Here is a 17,447-nt window from a genome sequence, read left to right on the forward strand (position 1 = left end):
CTGAACACACCATCCCCACTGTGAAACATGGTGGTGGCAGCATCATCTTATGGGAATGCTTTTCTTCAGCAGGGACTGGGAAGCTGGTCAGAGTCAATGGGAAGATGGATGGAGCCAAATACAGGACAAGAAAACCTGTTAGAGTCTGCAAAAGACTTGAGACTGGGGAGGAGGTTCACCTTCCAGCAGGACAACGACCCAACACATCCAGCCAGAGCTACAATGGAATGGTTTAGATTAAAGCATATCCATGTGCTAGAATGGCCCAGTCACAGTCCAGACCTAAATCCAGTGGAGAATCTGTGGCAAGACTTCAAAATTACTGTTCACAGACGCTCTCCATCCAATATGACAGAGCTTGAGCTATTTTGCAAAGAAGAATTTCACTCTCTAGATGTGCAAAGCTGGTAGAGACATCCCCAAAAAGACTTTGCAGCTGGAATTGCAAACAAAAAGGTGGTTGACTCCGGGGGGGCTGAATACAAATGCACATCACACTTTTCACATATTCATTTGTAAAAAATGTTGAAAACCACTTATCATTGTCCTTCCACTTCACAATTATGTGCCACTTTGTGTTGGTCTATCACATCAAATCCCAATAAAATACATTTACGTTTTTGGTTGTAACATGACAAAAAGTGGAACATTTCAAGGGGTATGAATACTTTTTCATGGCACTGCAGATTGTGGAATCTCAGGTGTGTAGTAATCACTTGCATTCTCCACAACCCTTCAATTGTACCAAATTGTATTCAAGATTTGTATCTGTCATGTCTGTCCAGCCAGCTAAATTTGAGTGAATCTCTCTACAGTGGCAACCAGAAGTTTTGCAGGCTGTGATAACTGCATCACCACTGGTTTTATCTTCTCGGAGTATTTTATTATTTATTTATTTATTTCAGGTACTTATATAGCGCCATCAATTTACGCAGCGCTTTACATATATATTGTACATTCACATCAGTCCCTAACCCTCAAGGGGCGTACAATCCAAGGTCCCTAACTCACATTCATGCATACACATACTAGGGACAATATAGACAGGAGCCAATTAACCTACCAGCATGTCTTTGGAGTAAGCTCTCTCCTCATTCCTCCTCCACCAAATAAAATTCTTGCCCCAGTTAGCGAGTATCTGTGGTTGCGCATTGACAATCAGTATTGAAAAATGATAATACGATTCAGCAGTTTATTTAGTTGTTAAGCTTGAATGTTTAATTTACAGTCATAATATTACTGTAAATTGAGAAATATGTTTAATGAACACATTTTCTGGAGACGATAATGTTGAATTTAGCAGTCTTTACTTTTTAAACTGTCAGTTCATACAGCATAGTCAATATTTTTTTGAGCTCTAAATAAAAATGCTACTCTGCTGCCCTCTGCTGGCTAATAGAGATTAATGCAGTTGTTCTACAAAAGCAAGGGACTAAACTAAAGCCAAACAGGGTCATCTAGCGAGGAATAACGCCGAGCTTATAAACAGGGGGCACATTGCCAGTTCCACTGATTGATGGGGTGAGGTCAATCATATCCGGATGAATTGTTGGCTTGAAAATTAGGTTTTGCAGGAAAGTGGTAAAGAATAAGAAGAGCTCCATGCGGGCCAGACTTTCCCCGAGGCATATCCGTTTACCTGTTAGGAAAAAAATTAAAAATTATTATTTTTAAATATTATTATTATGATTATTGTCCACTTGATACAGACTTCCCTGCTGTAATGTATAATATACGGTGATATTGCAGACTAGGGATTACATAAACATTAATAACAGTTTTCTGAAAACTGTACGTTCCTACAAAGACACATGGAGAACTATAATCAACATAAATAATAGAAAGAATTCTGGCAAAACAAAAAATGTAGTATCTAATGGAAGCATTGCCCTTCCCTACTCTACGCAAAAAAATAACATTTTGGCTATAGTATTATTATACAGTATTTATATAGCGCCAAAAGGTTTGCTCGGCGCTGTACATTATAGTGGGGGACAGAACATGTGACAATACAGTAACAATACAATACACGAGGGGTTCGAGGGCCCTGCTCTTTCGAGCTTACAATCTAGGAGATAACAATTAACAATTAAATTTCAATTTAAAGCTGAAATCCAAGTATGATTTTGTTTTTGCATAGTCCAGCTTTGTCCAATGTTACATAGTTAGTCTGGCTGAAAAAAGACAAACGTCCATCCAGTTTAACCATTAAAAAAAAAACAAAGTTATAATCCTATACCCACGGTTGATCCAGAGGAAGGCAAAACCCCAGCAAATCATGATCCAATTTGCTCCTGCAGGGAAAAACAGTCCTTCCTGATCCCCTGAGAGGCAATCGGATATTCCCTGGATCAACTTCACCTATAAATGTTAGTATCCAGTTATATTCTGTGTATCTAAGAAACAATCCAGAACTTTTTTAAAGCAATCCACTGAGCTGGCCAGAACCAACTCTTGAGGGAGTCTATTCCACATTTTCACAGCTCTGTGGATGAGCGCCATTCAGAGAACAACTCTCTCTGTTACTATTAAGGCTATTGAACAAACAATGAAGTTGTGCTAAAATCAGAGAATTCACTTAGTTTACCTTAAAGTATATGTGAACCCTCACCTTGTAAAACAACCCATTCAGTTTAAAATAGAATTGAAATGCAAAACATTTGTATATCGATATAAAAACATTAAAAAACACATCTTTTCCCCCTTTTTTTTAATGTGTTCACATACTCTCTGTTCTCAGCAGCATATAGCGGTGAGAGTGGAGAAACAGCAGCAGCATACTGGTCTTCCAAATGAATGGCTGTGCAGGAAGGGGGGCGCATCAGGGCAAGTCTGATTATTGGAGGAGAGCAGGCTGAGTTCTCAGCTAGAAAGCTGACCACAGTGTGATCTCATGCTTAGTGTGGTTAGTTTTTAATAGGAAAGCAGAGGGACTGGCAGGAATACCACGGATTTCACACAAAGGAAGCAATACAAAGAGAACAGGATACCTTTTCATACAAGTACATGGTACAGCAGGCACAGATCAGGAATATGAAATGTTGGGTTTACATACTCTTTAATCTGAGTTTTTTGGAACATTCAAACTTTCAAGGCAGGTAGAAATCTGATTGATGATCAGGTAAAACTAAGCACTGACATATAGGGAAAGGGAGGGAGGATTAGAAAATCCTCTCCTGCACAGATCACCGGATTATGGAGAAATGAGACTGAGGTATACTACAGCAAACTCTACTACTGGGCAGGTAGGTTGTGCTCCCTTTGGGCATCTCTCAAGCTTGAATTTTTATTTTGAATAGTGAGTGCCATAGGTTTCCTCTAACCTGGGGTATGGTAACTGCTCCACACCTCCCATTATGTCTCCTGAAAATAAAATTGATTGGAGTAGATATTTAAGCCAGATAAATACCTGAGGAGAACGGCATGAATGCGTCATTAGCCTTGAAACGATGATTCTCATCCAAGAAGTTTTCAGGGTTGAAGGTGTGAGGGTCTTTGAATTTCTCAGGATCATAGTGAACAGAGGTGAGCACCGGGATGACTTCTGTGCCCTGCATAGGATATAATAGAAATTATAACTCTTGATTGTTCCAGTACCAGTAGACTTTTTATACCATACCTATACAGTACATATCCTTTAGTGTTTTGGAACCAGGGGCGGACTGACCATTTGGAAACTCGGGCACTGCCCAAGGGCCTGGGGTCAGTAGGGGGCCCCATGAGATGCCCCTGGTACCTTTTTCATAGGCTTTTTTGAGTTTGGGCAAGGACACAGGGGCCCCATGATCCCCTATTGCCCGGGGGCCCCATGAGTTGTCAGTCCGCCCCTGTTTGGAACACACACAAAAAATATGCTGATGGTAGGGGAACATGAAAAAAAAATCCAGTGTTATTGTAGGAAAGAGATCCCCAATGTACTGGAGGTCCAGCCATCACAAGCTGTCTCTACGTATTTAGGCAGTTACCGCAATAGAAGCCCGTTGAGGTGGTATCCTGCTTCAGATTGCTTGGCATCTCTTCCCTGCCAGCCTAGGATATTCCTGGAGGGTTATATTACTAATCTGGCAAATTAATGGAGAATGCCTTCAATCTGTGGGAAGAAGCAAGCAGTATTTCTCATCTTGTAGCCAGGAAAGCCTCCTATGCAAGCTACCTATTAGGGGAAGCCTTCTGACCAGGGGCGGACTGACAACTCATGGGGCTTCCAGGCAATAGGGGATCATGGGGCCCCTGTGTCCTTGCCCAAACTCAAAAAAGCCTATGAAAAAGGTACCAGGGGCATCTCATGGGGACCCCTACTGACCCCAGGACCTTGGGCAGTGCCCGAGTTTCCAAATGGTCAGTCCGCCCCTGCTTTTGACGCTTGGTGGCGTAATACTGATTGCATTCTTGCTTCAGGATTAGGATCTGTCCACAGGTAAGGCAAAGGTCTCTCTGGCTCTTCCTTTCCTCCACATTGCAACAACTTGTTTAAGTATGGTGCTGCTAATATCCTACATGGCAGATTTATCACCTAATGTTCTCCAATAAAGTCCATTATCTTTTTAAGGAGCCTGGTGTGGACTTTGCCTTTGTGTACCAATGAAGGACTACTGTTGGACATGGGCTTGTGCCCAGTGATATGAGCAGGACCAAGGCTGGTAGGAAGAGATTGCAGTTTAAGTTGGAGGGCCCAGGTCCAGCTTAGGTAAGGCTGGATTGATCACAGTGTTTCTCAGAGGGTAGATGTCTGGAGGAGGTTTCCACCCAGCAATCCAGGCAACCCTGATGGACCCCTTGTAAGTAAATGCAGAGTGCTCATGGATTGCATGAGCCGGTAGGGTTACACACTACACATGGTCTCTTTGCATTACATTGTGAAGGACACACAGCATCAATATAGATGTGTCCTCATTCAGTCATTCAGTTTATGAGGTAGCATGCATATCTAAAGTTATGCTGGAAGCCATTCTTTGATCGCACATGCAAAGAATCTTGTGCCTACAGTTGACTTCAAAAAGAAATAGATGGAAATGTTACCTTGCATAACCTTTAACCCCTTGCCCTCCAGACGATTTACCCCCTTTCCTGACCAGACCATTGTTTGCGGTGCAGTGTAACTGACAATTGCGCGGTCATGCAATGCTGCACCCAAATGAAGCTATTTTCCCCACAAATTGAGCTTTCTTTCAGTGGTATTTGATCTCCTGTGCGGTTTTTGTTTTTTGCATTATAAAAAAAAAAAAAAAGACTAACAATTTTGAGAAAAAAAACAATATTTTTGACTTTTTGATATTAAACATGTCCAGGAAAAAAAATTAAAAAATCTAATTTCGTCATAAATTTAGGCCAAAATGTATTCTGCTACATGTTTTTGCTAAAAAAAACCCCTAATAAGTGTAAATTATTCGGTTTACGTGAAAGTTATTGCGTTTAAAAATGGCGGTATATATACTGGGATTTATAGCGGGACTGCGGCAGGCATTCTGACACTGGGGGGAACTGACATGGTGTCACTGACATCATCAGTGACACCAAGACAGTGATCAGTGCTAATAAAAAGCACTGACACTGTACTAATGTCATTGAGCAGGAAGGGCTTAACATGTGAGGCAATCAAAGGGTTAACTGTGTGCTGTTTTACTGTAAGTTGTGTGAGTGCTTTTATCTGTAAACGCACTGCTTTGTATGGCTCTGCATAGCAGGTGGTGCCATGGTTGGGATTCAAACCAACGACCCTAGTACTGCCAGGCGGAAGTGCTAACCATTTAGCCACTGTGCTGCCCATATGATCTATTATGATTTATTATGATTTTCTGTTTCTGATTACCTCTGGCAGGAAGTATCCTCTGAAGTCAGTGTCTCGTATGACACAATGTGGCAGACTCAGGGGGATGATGGTGGTAAAACGTTGTATTTCATGTATTACAGCATCCGTGTACGGCATTTTACTCCGATCTTCCACTGCGGGGTATCGGTTCCTTCCAATCACTTTGTCTATCTCCTGTTGAACTTTTTCTGAATGGACAAAGAGTATCTGAGATCAGTACATATCATTTACAAAGATGAAGACATATGTTACCACAGGGTCCTCAGTGGAAGAACATGTGTTTGGCAATTTTTCTTTGCTGCCTGTATGGTGAGCCCAATACATAACTGAGGCTCATTGTGGGGTGGTGGCTTTCTCTATTTTATGAGTTGTAAAAAACTGACAAAGGTTCTAATCCTTCTGGACTCCAGTCCAGGCCAATTTTCAGCTTTTGGCGCTGTCATACTTTAAACGGCAATTGCGCGGTCATGCAACACTGTACCCATATGACATTTTCATCATTTTTTTGAGACAGATAGAGCTTTATTTTGGTGATATTTAATCACCTCTGGTTTTTTTGCTAAGCAAACAAATAAAAGACCTAACATTTTGAAAAAAAACCTTTTCTTAGTTTCTGTTATAAAAATTTGCAAATAAGTACATTTTCGTCTTCACTGATGTGCGCTGATGAGGCTGCACTGATGGACACTGATAGGCTGCATTGATGGGCACTGATGAGGCTGCACTGATGGACACTGGTAGGCTGCATTGATGGGCACTGATGAGGCTGCACTGATGGACACTGGTAGGCTGCATTGGTGGGCACTGATGAGGCTGCATTGATGGACACTGGTAGGCTGCATTGGTGGGCACTGATGAGGCTGCATTGATGGACACTGGTAGGCTGCATTGATGGGCACTGATGAGGCTGCACTGATGGCCACTGATGAGGCTGAACTGATGGACACTGATGAGGTTGCATTGATGGGCACTGATGAGTCTGCACTGATGGACACTGATGAGGTTGCATTGATGGGCACTGATGAGGCTGCACTGATGGACACTGATGAGGCTGCACTGATGAGGCTGCATTGATGGGCACTGATGAGGCTGCACTGATGGGCACTGATAGGCTGCATTGATGGGCACTCATAAGGTGGCACTGATGGACACTGATATGCTGCACTGATGAACGCATGAGCGGTGTGACCGGGAGGACGTCATATGATGTCAACCTGGAGGGAGGAAAGGCCCACCCGGTCATCAACCTCCTATTGGCCGGGCAGAAACTAGTTTAGAATCTTCATGGTGTGACCAAGGTGGTCCTCAAGTGTTTTTTTGGCTATAAAAGGGACACTGGAGCATAGTAATGAGCAGAAATCTTTGTATAGACTCATACCAACATTATGGTCCCTCATTCTAGGACACTGTTAACACCATCCATAATTTACATTTTGCATACCAACCTTTTCGGTGGGTGCACCTAAACCAAGCCCATTTTACAGGTTGGTCCCATAGACCACATCCCTAAATACAGTGGGGCAAAAAAGTATACCAAGCTGCTTGCCTATTGCAGATTCAGTCTTCCCAGCCTGTTGCAGGTCTACAATTTTGTTTCTGGTGTCCTTCGACAGCTCTTTGGTCTTCGCCATAGTGGAGTTTGGAGTGTGACTGTTTGAGGTTGTGGACAGGTGTCTTTTATACTGATAACAAGTTCAAACAAGTGCCATTGATACAGGTAATGAGTGCAGGACAGAGGAGCCTCTTAAAGAAGAAGGTACAGGTCTGTGAGAGCCAGAAATCTTGCTTGTTTGTAGGTGACCAAATACTTATTTTCCACCATAATTTGCAAATACATTCTTTCCAAATCAGCCAATGTGATTGTCTGGATTTTTTTTCTCATTTTGTCTCTCATAGTTGAGGTCTACCTATGATGCCAAATAACAGGCCTCTCTCATCTTTATAAGTGGGAGAACTTGCACAATTGGTGGCTGACTAAATACTTTTTTGCCCCACTGTGTATGAGGACCAGGCTGCACTCATGGCCCTGATTATTCCCCCCCCCCCTCCAAGTAATACCTTTGCAGTTGTGCAGTATCTCAGATAACATTGTTACTGGGATCCCGGGAACATGGTCCAGGGCACAACACCAGAGGGACAGAGGGACAAGATGTGGGGCCATCCCACCAAATCCATTATAGGTGACATAAATGTAAAATGGGATTCAAGGTTAGACTGGAGGTTCAAGGTATCAACGCATCCTTACAAAGAACTGAAGTTGTCTCCCCACAGTCACCAATCAGATTCAAATGTTTAGACCATGTCTAATGTTCCCTGGTCAGGAATTCACTGTCAAGAATTGACTTCAGTTCTTAGTAAGAACACAATCATATATAAGGCCCAAGTCTCACCCCCTAAAACAGAGGAGTCAAACTCCATTTCATCATGGGCCGTATCAGCATTATGATTGCCCTCAAAGGGCCGGTTGTATCTGTAAGAGTAGATGTCCAGAGCTCCCCACGCCCCATTACATCAGATGTCAAGAATCCCACACCCTCCCAACTGAGGGTGACCATTTGGAAACTCGGGCGCTGCCCTAGGCCCGGGGTCAGTAGGGGGCCCTATGAGATGCCCCTGGTACCTTTTTCATAGGCTTTTTTGAGTTTGGGCAAGGACACAGGGGCCCCATGATCCCCTATTGTCCGGGGGCCCCATGAGTTGTCAGTCTGCCCCTGCACCCTCCCTAACATCACCGTGCACCCCCTTTGGGGGCAAAGCTGAACAGCAGAAAGTGCAGGGTCTTGAGGAGGACCAGAGGAGGAGTGAAATCAGTTACCAGAGTCTGCTGAATGCTGAGATCAGGGGAGACAAAGATGAGGGGGTGCTGCAGCTACACTGAGAGGTGCAGGATTTGGCAGAGTTCTATTCTCCTCTCTCTGCTGACTGCTGAGACAAGGTGGGGGCGGAGACAAGGGTGTACCCGCAGGAGAGGTGCAAGGGCCACATGAAATAGCCTGGAGGGCCGGATTCTGCCCGTGGGCCTTTTGTTTGACATATGTGCCCTAAAAGCTCTCAGGAATGATTATTACACATGTGCACGCCGGAAATGATCCTTTCATTTAGTTTTGGATGCATTCGTTCATTGAAGAATTTCATTTCGTCATATTCGTTATGTTGAACTGATTAATTTTCAGAATTCATTCCGTATCTTCGACATTTGTTTTGTATATTCATTTGTTGGTTGGCAATTTTGAAAAATTTAGCAGTTTTTCCAGAAGATTGCTATATATTTGATGTAATATCAAATTAGATGGATTCGAATCAGGATTCAATATTTTCAGATGCTAGTCCAACCTACCAAGAGCAATGACATGAGCTGATTGGACAATATCAACTGTGCATCTGAATTAACAAATGGGATGGAATTAAGTTCCATTCATTATCCGAATCCGAATTATCAAACAAATTTGAAAATTTAATTAATCTCCCCAAGGGCTCGAACTACTATAGCATCACGTGATGTCATCCGAATGAAACAAATGCATTTGGTAATTTCGGTATCACTTTTTCTGGATTTGTTGACATTTGTCACTACGTCCATTCAGAGATTCGGATTAAACTTTCATCCGAAAAACGAATCAAAGTGAAACAAAATGCACATGTCTAATTATATTGCGATCGTTAGTATAAGTTACAGCAATTCCCTGTCTAGTTATTTATAGGAAGATTGTCTACAAAACTGAGCCTAGGCGCCTGTTATCAGGGAGCCACATGGTTCTACTACTGGAAATCCAGGCTGAATTAAACTAGTTGTGGACTGCCCACCACACTTTTACTGCGGCAGAGCGGCCTGGCTGCGCCTGATCACACACATGTACGTGATCCGGCATTTATGGGTAGGGGGCGCACATGCCACCACCCCATCTGTGCTGTCATTCGCTTCAGCACAAGTTGGTCAGCAGGTCACAGACAATGATTTATGGCTGGGATGCTGATCAGCTTAGTGAATGACAGTACAGAGCTCTGTGTTTACTAGCAACACAGGGCTCTGTAAAAGCAGCACATATTACACACATTACACATAGCTAGGCACACAGTTAACCCTTTGATTGCCCCTAGATGTTAACCCCTTCCCAGCCAGTGCCATTAGTACAGTGAAATTGGGATTATTTACTAAAGCTGTATCACTCAACATCTTGTGCACTTCTGCATAGAAACCAATCAGCTTCCAGGTTTTATTGCTAAAGCTTAATTCAACAAGCTGAAGTTAGAAGCTGATTGGTTACCATGCACAGGTGCACCAGATTCTGAGTGCACCACTGTATAGTATTCGCACTGATCACTGTATTTGTGTCACTGGTGATGTCAGTGTCAGTTAGACAGTTCCCACCCAGCGTCAGTTAGTGTCAGATTGCCCACCACCATTACTAGCATAAAAAGGAAAAAAATAAATAGAAATTCCAGTATATATACCTCAGTTTGCAGATGCTATAACTTTCACACAAACCAATTAATATTCACTTATTGGGATTTTTTTCTTTACCATAGACATGTAGCAGAAGACATTTTGGCATAAATTTGTGAAGGAGTGTGATTTTTTTAAATTTTTTGTTAATTGGATATGTTTTATAGCAGAAAGTAAAAAATATTGAATTTTTTTTCTACCTTTTCAGTCTTTTTTTGTTTTTCTAATAAAAAACCCAGTGGTGATCAAATACTACCAAAAGAAAGCTCTATTTGTGTGAAAAAATGTATATAAATTTAATTTGTATGTATGTGCAACAATAAAAATGGCGTAGTCAGCCAGTTAAAGTAGTTTAGCTCCGAATAGCAAAAACTGCCCAGGTCATGAGGGGAGTGAAATCTTCTGGAGCTTAAGTGGTTAAAGTCATGTAAGAGCATTAAATGCTGTCTACACAAAGAAATTACACAGGACAAGATGATCCCAGGTCCTTCCCATCCATTGTACAGGAGAACTGTTTGCCTTTCTATTACACAGTAGTCAGAAACGCCCCGAGCTCTGAGTAGCTTTTAATTCATTAGATATGGGTTTGTTCCATCTCCTTCAGAATGACTAATCCATCATGTGTAGATATTATCTATGCTAAATTACACTCTACTGTGCCAAAAAAAATAAAAAATCCTACATATTCTGTTCGTTGGTATGTAATGAGGCACATCTGATCAGAATACACACAATAATAATAACTAATACGGTGTCACGTGTACTACTTAACCCTTTGGCTGCCTAAGCCATTTTTATTTATTGCTGCACATACATAAAAAATTTAAAATTTTGTGAAAACACATTACACCACTTGCCGCCCAGCCACTGTAGATATATGGTGGCAGGGCGGCACTCGCAGGCAAAACCACATTTTAAAACGTGTGTTTTGTAAACAAATAGGGGGCGCGCACAAGGCGCGCCGCCACCCTATCTGTCCCGCCGATCACAGCCGCAGATGTGAGTCGCAAGGTCACAGCCGGTCCTTAGCGGCTGTTTCACGGCGATCGGCGGCAAACAGTGACAGACAGCACAGCTGCAGTAGCTGTGCTGTCTGTCACTTCCCTGTCAGTTCGAGGATGAGCTGATCGAGAAAGAAGAGTTTCTCTTTCTCGATCAGCCTTGTCCCGCCCAGCACACCCCCACCCCCTAGTAAAAAAACTCCCCTCACTCCTATAACCCTTGCCTGCAAAATAAAGTTAACCCCTTCCTCCCCATTGCCATTAGTACAGTGTCAGTGGTTTTTTTTTTGCACTGATCACTGTATTAGTGTTTTTGGGGATGTCAGTGACCCCAAGTCAGCACCCCCCAATGTCAGAATGTCTGCCGCAGTCCCGCAATAAGTCCCTGATCGCTGCCATTATTAGTATAAAAAAAACCCCTAAAAATCCCAGTATCTTTCCCGCCATTTGTAAACGCTATAACTTTCACGTAAACCAATTAATTTACACGTATTGTTTTTTTTTTTTTAGCAAAGACATGCCGCAGAATGCATTTTGGCAGAAATTTATGACTAAATTTGATTTTTGCATTTTTTTTTACTGGACATGTTTTATAGCAAAAAGTCCAAAATATTGTTTTTTTTTCCTCAAAATTGTCAGCCTTTTTTTTTATAGTGCAAAAAATAAAAACCGCACAGGTGATCAAATACCACCGAAAGAAAGCTCAATTTGTGGGGAAAAAAAGGATGTAAATTTCATTTATGTACCATGTTGCATGACCGCGCAATTGTCCGTTAAACTAGCGCAGCGCTGTATAGCAGAAAAATGGCGTAAATTGCAGTATTTATACCATAGTTTGTAGACGCTATAACTTCCACACAAAGCAATCAATATACACTTATTGGGATTTTTTTTACTAAAAACATGTAGCAGAATACATTTTGGCCTAAATTTATAACCAACTTTGAGTTTACTATATATTTTGTATAGCTGAAAGTAAAAAATATTGTTTTTCTTCAAAATTTTTGGCCTTTTTTTGTTTATAGCGTGAAAAATAAAAAGCGCACAGGTGATCAAATTACACCGAAAGAAAGCTCTATTTGTGTGAAAAAAAGGACGTAAATTTCGTTTGGGTGCAGCATTGCATGACCGCGCAATTATCAATATATATTGAATTAGTGCAGCACCGAGTAGCAAAAAGAGGCCTGGTCATTAAGGGGGGTAAATCCTCTGGAGCTCAAGTGGTTAAATAAATTAAGCAATATATTCACTGGCCAAGCCTTTTCTGATACTTTTTTGTTTACGTGTAAAAATCAGCTTTTTTTAAATTAGAAAATTTCTGTCCTGTACTGTCCTGGCATTTTCGGGCCTCAAGAAATGAGATGGGCCATCAGTACATCAGGAGTGATCGAATTTCAGATTTATACTATATATGTATACCATAGTTTTTGGACTCTATAACTTTCCTACAGACTAAATAATTAGAGATGAGCGAAGTATTCAAAAATTCGATTCGACTGATTCGGCGAATTCGTGGAAAAATTTTGATTCGAGTTGAATATATTCGCTGTGAATTTAACTTAAAAAAGGGTGTTTCTAGGCTTCAGAGAGACTTAATATTAGTGCAGAACACTGTACCTTTAATTTAAATGCCCTTGGAGTCTGCTGGGGAAGAGAAATAATACTGTCAGTCAGTATGACATGCAGATGAGTGCCGTCGATCTTAGAATCACCGCACACTTCACTCATTTGGGCAGTCACGGGGCCAAAGCCAGAGTGTGGAGCCACAGTGTGGCGGTGGAGGCAGCAGCAATGGGAGGCCATACAGCACCCTATGACAAAAATGGAAACCACCAGCAGTGTGAGGAGACCTGAAAGTGGCACATGGCAGAGTGTGGCGATAGAGACAGCAGCAATGGGAGGCCGTACAGGGACCCATGACACACTCTGGACCTGGCAGCAGCATGAGGAGGCGGTACAGGGGCCCATGACAGATTACGGGCCTGGCAGCAGCATGAGGAGTCGGTACGGGGGCCCATGGCAGATTACGGGCCTGGCAGCAGCAATGGGAGGCCGTACAGGGACCCATGACACACTCTGGACCTGGCAGCAGCATGGGGAGGCGGTACAGGGGCCCATGACAGATTACGGGCCTGGCAGCAGCATGAGGAGTCGGTACGGGGGCCCATGACACACTCTGGACCTGGCAGCAGCATGAGGAGGCGGTACAGGGGCGCATGACAGATTACGAGCCTGGCAGCAGCAACTTGGACAGGAGGACGTTCAGTTTCTGCACCGTCTGGTGCGTGCTCGCAAACTGTTGTCTCTTGGAAACGGATTCCAAGAAAGACTGCTGACGGAATCCGTGAAGAGGAGTAGCAGGAGAAGGAGCATCTGAACGAGCGGAATATGCCAACAAGCGACAACAGGGGCCCATGACAGATTACGGGCCTGGCAGCAGCATGAGGAGTCGGTACGGGGGCCCATGGCAGATTAGGGGCCTGGCAGCAGCTATGGGAGGCCCGTAATCTGCCAGCACCCTATGACAAAAAATGGAACCCACCAGCAGTGTGAGGAGACCTGAAAGTGGCACATGGCAGAGTGTGGCGATGGAGACAGCAGCAATGGGAGGCCGTACAGGGACCCATGAGAGACTCTGGACCTGGCAGCAGCATGAGGAGGTGGTATAGGGGCCCATGGCAGATTAGGGGCCTGGCAGCAGCTATGGGAGGCCCGTAATCTGCCAGCACCCTATGACAAAAAATGGAACACACCAGCAGTGTGAGGAGACCTGAAAGTGGCACATGGCAGAGTGTGGCGATGGAGACAGCAGCAATGGGAGGCCGTACAGGGACCCATGAGAGACTCTGGACTTGGCAGCAGCATGAGGAGGCGGTATAGGGGCCCATGGCAGATTAGGGGCCTGGCAGCAGCTATGGGAGGCCCGTAATCTGCCAGCACCCTATGACAAAAAATGGAACACACCAGCAGTGTGAGGAGACCTGAAAGTGGCACATGTTTGGGGCATGATTCATGGCGGATTTAGTCAGTTGTGTCAGGAACTGGTGGTTTGAAATCCAGACTAATCCACGCCTGATTCATTTTCACAAACGTGAGTCTCTCCACACTTTGGGTGGACAGTCGTGTCCTCCGCGGAGTTGCAATACCTCCTGCCGCACTAAACACGCGCTCCGATGCCACGCTACTGGCCGGGCATGACAGCCTTTCAAGGGCAAATTCAGCTAGTTGGGGCCAAAGGTCAAGTTTCGTTGCCCAGTAGTCAAGGGGATTGTCTACCTCGGTTGGCAGGGTGCTGTCCAAGTAGGCCTAAGCCTGTTGTTTGAGGTCCTGCTCCAGGTCCACCTGATGCTGCTGCTGCTGCTGCTGCGGCTGGTTAGTAGTTTCCTCACTGCGCTGGTGAAGAAAGCTACTCATCATCGACTGCAGACTGAGGCAGCCGCTGCTGGTGGAGCTGCCACTGCTCCTACCACCCCACCCCTCCCCTGCTGCCATGGCAGCGGAACGCGAGCGCACAGGGCCCACAGTGTCTGAGGATGGACGTTGGCGCAGACAGGCAGAGACCAGCTGACTACATAGGTGGTTTTTATAGTACGTTATTTTGGCCTCCCTCTCAGCAGGTGTGAAAAAGGCCACCATTTTTGAACGGTAGCGAGGGTCCAACAAGGTGGACAGCCAAAAGTCATCCCTCTGTCTGATGGTTATTATTCGGCTGTCGCTACGCAAGCAAGCGAGCATGCTATGGGCCATTTGTGCCAAGGAATGCGAGGGACTCCCTGCCTCCATCTCCACAGCATACTGCCACGGTGCGTCTGGGTCCTCTGTCTCCTCTTCCTCCTCCTCTACCAGATGCTCCTGCTCCTCCACTCCTGTCCGCTGAGTGGAAAAACCACCCATTTCACTCAATAATTCCTGAGCACCAATGTCCTCCTCTACCTCCTCCTCTTCTTCCTGTCCTGCCCCCACAGGGGTCATGTGGCGTTGAGATCTGTGCGCCACGTCTACCGCACCCTGACCAGCCATTGTTAACAGCATTTGTTCCAGGACGTGCAACAGAGGAATGACGTCGTTCATCCCATAGTCCTGCCGACTCACGAATAGCGTGGCCTCCTCAAAGGGCCTGAGCAAGCGCAGGTGTCACGCATGAGCTGCCAATGGCTGAAATCTAAGTTACACAGGGAGTACCTTTATCCGCTTTTAACATCAGGAAATCTGTGATGGCCTTTTGCTGTTCGTAAAGGCGGTCTAACATATGTAGGGTTGAATTCCACCTTGTTGCAACGTCACAGCATGAGGAGTCGGTACGGGGGCCCATGGCAGATTACGGGCCTGGCAGCAGCAATGGGAGGCACGTAATCTGCCAGCACCCTATGTCAAAAAATTCAACACACCAGCAGTGTGTGAGGAGACCTGAAAGTGGCACATGGCAGAGTGTGGCGATGGAGACAGCAGCAATGGGAGGCCGTACAGGGACCCATGAGAGACTCTGGACCTGGCAGCAGCATGAGGAGGCGGTATATAGGGGCCTATGGCAGATTAGGGGCCTGGCAGCAGCTATAGGAGGCCCGTAATCTGCCAGCACCCTATGTCAAAAAATTCAACACACCAGCAGTGTGAAGAGACCTGAAAGTGGCACATGGCAGAGTGTGGCGATGGAGACAGCAGCAATGGGAGGCCGTACAGGGACCCATGACAGACTCTGGACTTGGCAGCAGCATGAGGAGGTGGTATATAGGGGCCTATGGCAGATTAGGGGCCTGGCAGCAGCTATAGGAGGCCCGTAATCTGCCAGCACCCTATGTCAAAAAATTCAACACACCAGCAGTGTGAGGAGACCTGAAAGTGGCACATGGCAGAGTGTGGCGATGGAGACAGCAGCAATGGGAGGCCGTACAGGGACCCATGACAGACTCTGGACTTGGCAGCAGCATGAGGAGGCGGTATATAGGGGCCCATGGCAGATTAGGGGCCTGGCAGCAGCTATAGGAGGCCCGTAATCTGCCAGCACCCTATGTCAAAAAATTCAACACACCAGCAGTGTGAGGAGACCTGAAAGTGGCACATGGCAGAGTGTGGCGATGGAGACAGCAGCAATGGGAGGCCGTACAGGGACCCATGACAGACTCTGGACTTGGCAGCAGCATGAGGAGGCGGTATATAGGGGCCTATGGCAGATTAGGGGCCTGGCAGCAGCTATAGGAGGCCCGTAATCTGCCAGCACCCTATGTCAAAAAATTCAACATACCAGCAGTGTGAGGAGACCTGAAAGTGGCACATGGCAGAGTGTGGCGATGGAGACAGCAGCAATTGGAGGCCGTACAGGGACCCATGACAGACTCTGGACTTGGCAGCAGCATGAGGAGGCGGTATATAGGGGCCTATGGCAGATTAGGGGCCTGGCAGCAGCTATAGGAGGCCCGTAATCTGCCAGCACCCTATGTCAAAAAATTCAACGCACCAGCAGTGTGAGGAGACCTGAAAGTGGCACATGGCAGAGTGTGGCGATGGAGACAGCAGCAATGGGAGGCCGTACAGGGACCCATGACAGACTCTGGACTTGGCAGCAGCATGAGGAGGCGGTATATAGGGGCCTATGGCAGATTAGGGGCCTGGCAGCAGCTATAGGAGGCCCGTAATCTGCCAGCACCCTATGTCAAAAAATTCAACACACCAGCAGTGTGAGGAGACCTGAAAGTGGCACATGGCAGAGTGTGGCGATGGAGACAGCAGCAATGGGAGGCCGTACAGGGACCCATGACAGACTTTGGACTTGGCAGCAGCATGAGGAGGCGGTATATAGGGGCCCATGGCAGATTAGGGGCCTGGCAGCAGCTATAGGAGGCCCGTAATCTGCCAGCACCCTATGTCAAAAAATTCAACACACCAGCAGTGTGAGGAGACCTGAAAGTGGCACATGGCAGAGTGTGGCGATGGAGACAGCAGCAATGGGAGGCCGTACAGGGACCCATGAGAGACTCTGGACTTGGCAGCAGCATGAGGAGGCGGTATATAGGGGCCTATGGCAGATTAGGGGCCTGGCAGCAGCTATGGGAGGCCCGTAATCTGCCAGCACCCTATGTCAAAAAATTGAACACACCAGCAGTGTGTGAGGAGACCTGAAAGTGGCACATGGCAGAGTGTGGCGATGGAGACAGCAGCAATGGGAGGCCGTACAGGGACCCATGAGAGACTCTGG

General features: G+C 45.4%; 1 protein-coding gene across 1 annotated transcript in view; it reads right to left on the reverse strand.

The window, feature by feature from the left end:
- Nucleotides 1–1,178: 1,178 nt before the first annotated feature.
- Nucleotides 1,179–17,447, reverse strand: part of LOC149445142 (cytochrome P450 2F3-like) — a 62,537-nt gene continuing 46,268 nt past the window's right edge. The window contains exons 8-10 of the mRNA XM_089654199.1: nt 5,810–5,997; nt 3,410–3,551; nt 1,179–1,639 (exon numbers count right to left, since the gene is read on the reverse strand). Coding sequence (XP_089510325.1) covers nt 1,458–1,639; nt 3,410–3,551; nt 5,810–5,997 — 512 coding nt within the window. The 3' untranslated portion in view covers nt 1,179–1,457. The remainder of the gene's footprint in view (nt 1,640–3,409; nt 3,552–5,809; nt 5,998–17,447) is intronic.

The sequence above is a fragment of the Staurois parvus genome, unplaced genomic scaffold (assembly GCF_062004578.1).
Source record: "Staurois parvus isolate SC_StPar_1 unplaced genomic scaffold, SC_StPar_1.0 ptg000746l, whole genome shotgun sequence".
Taxonomy (NCBI): Eukaryota; Metazoa; Chordata; class Amphibia; order Anura; family Ranidae; genus Staurois; species Staurois parvus.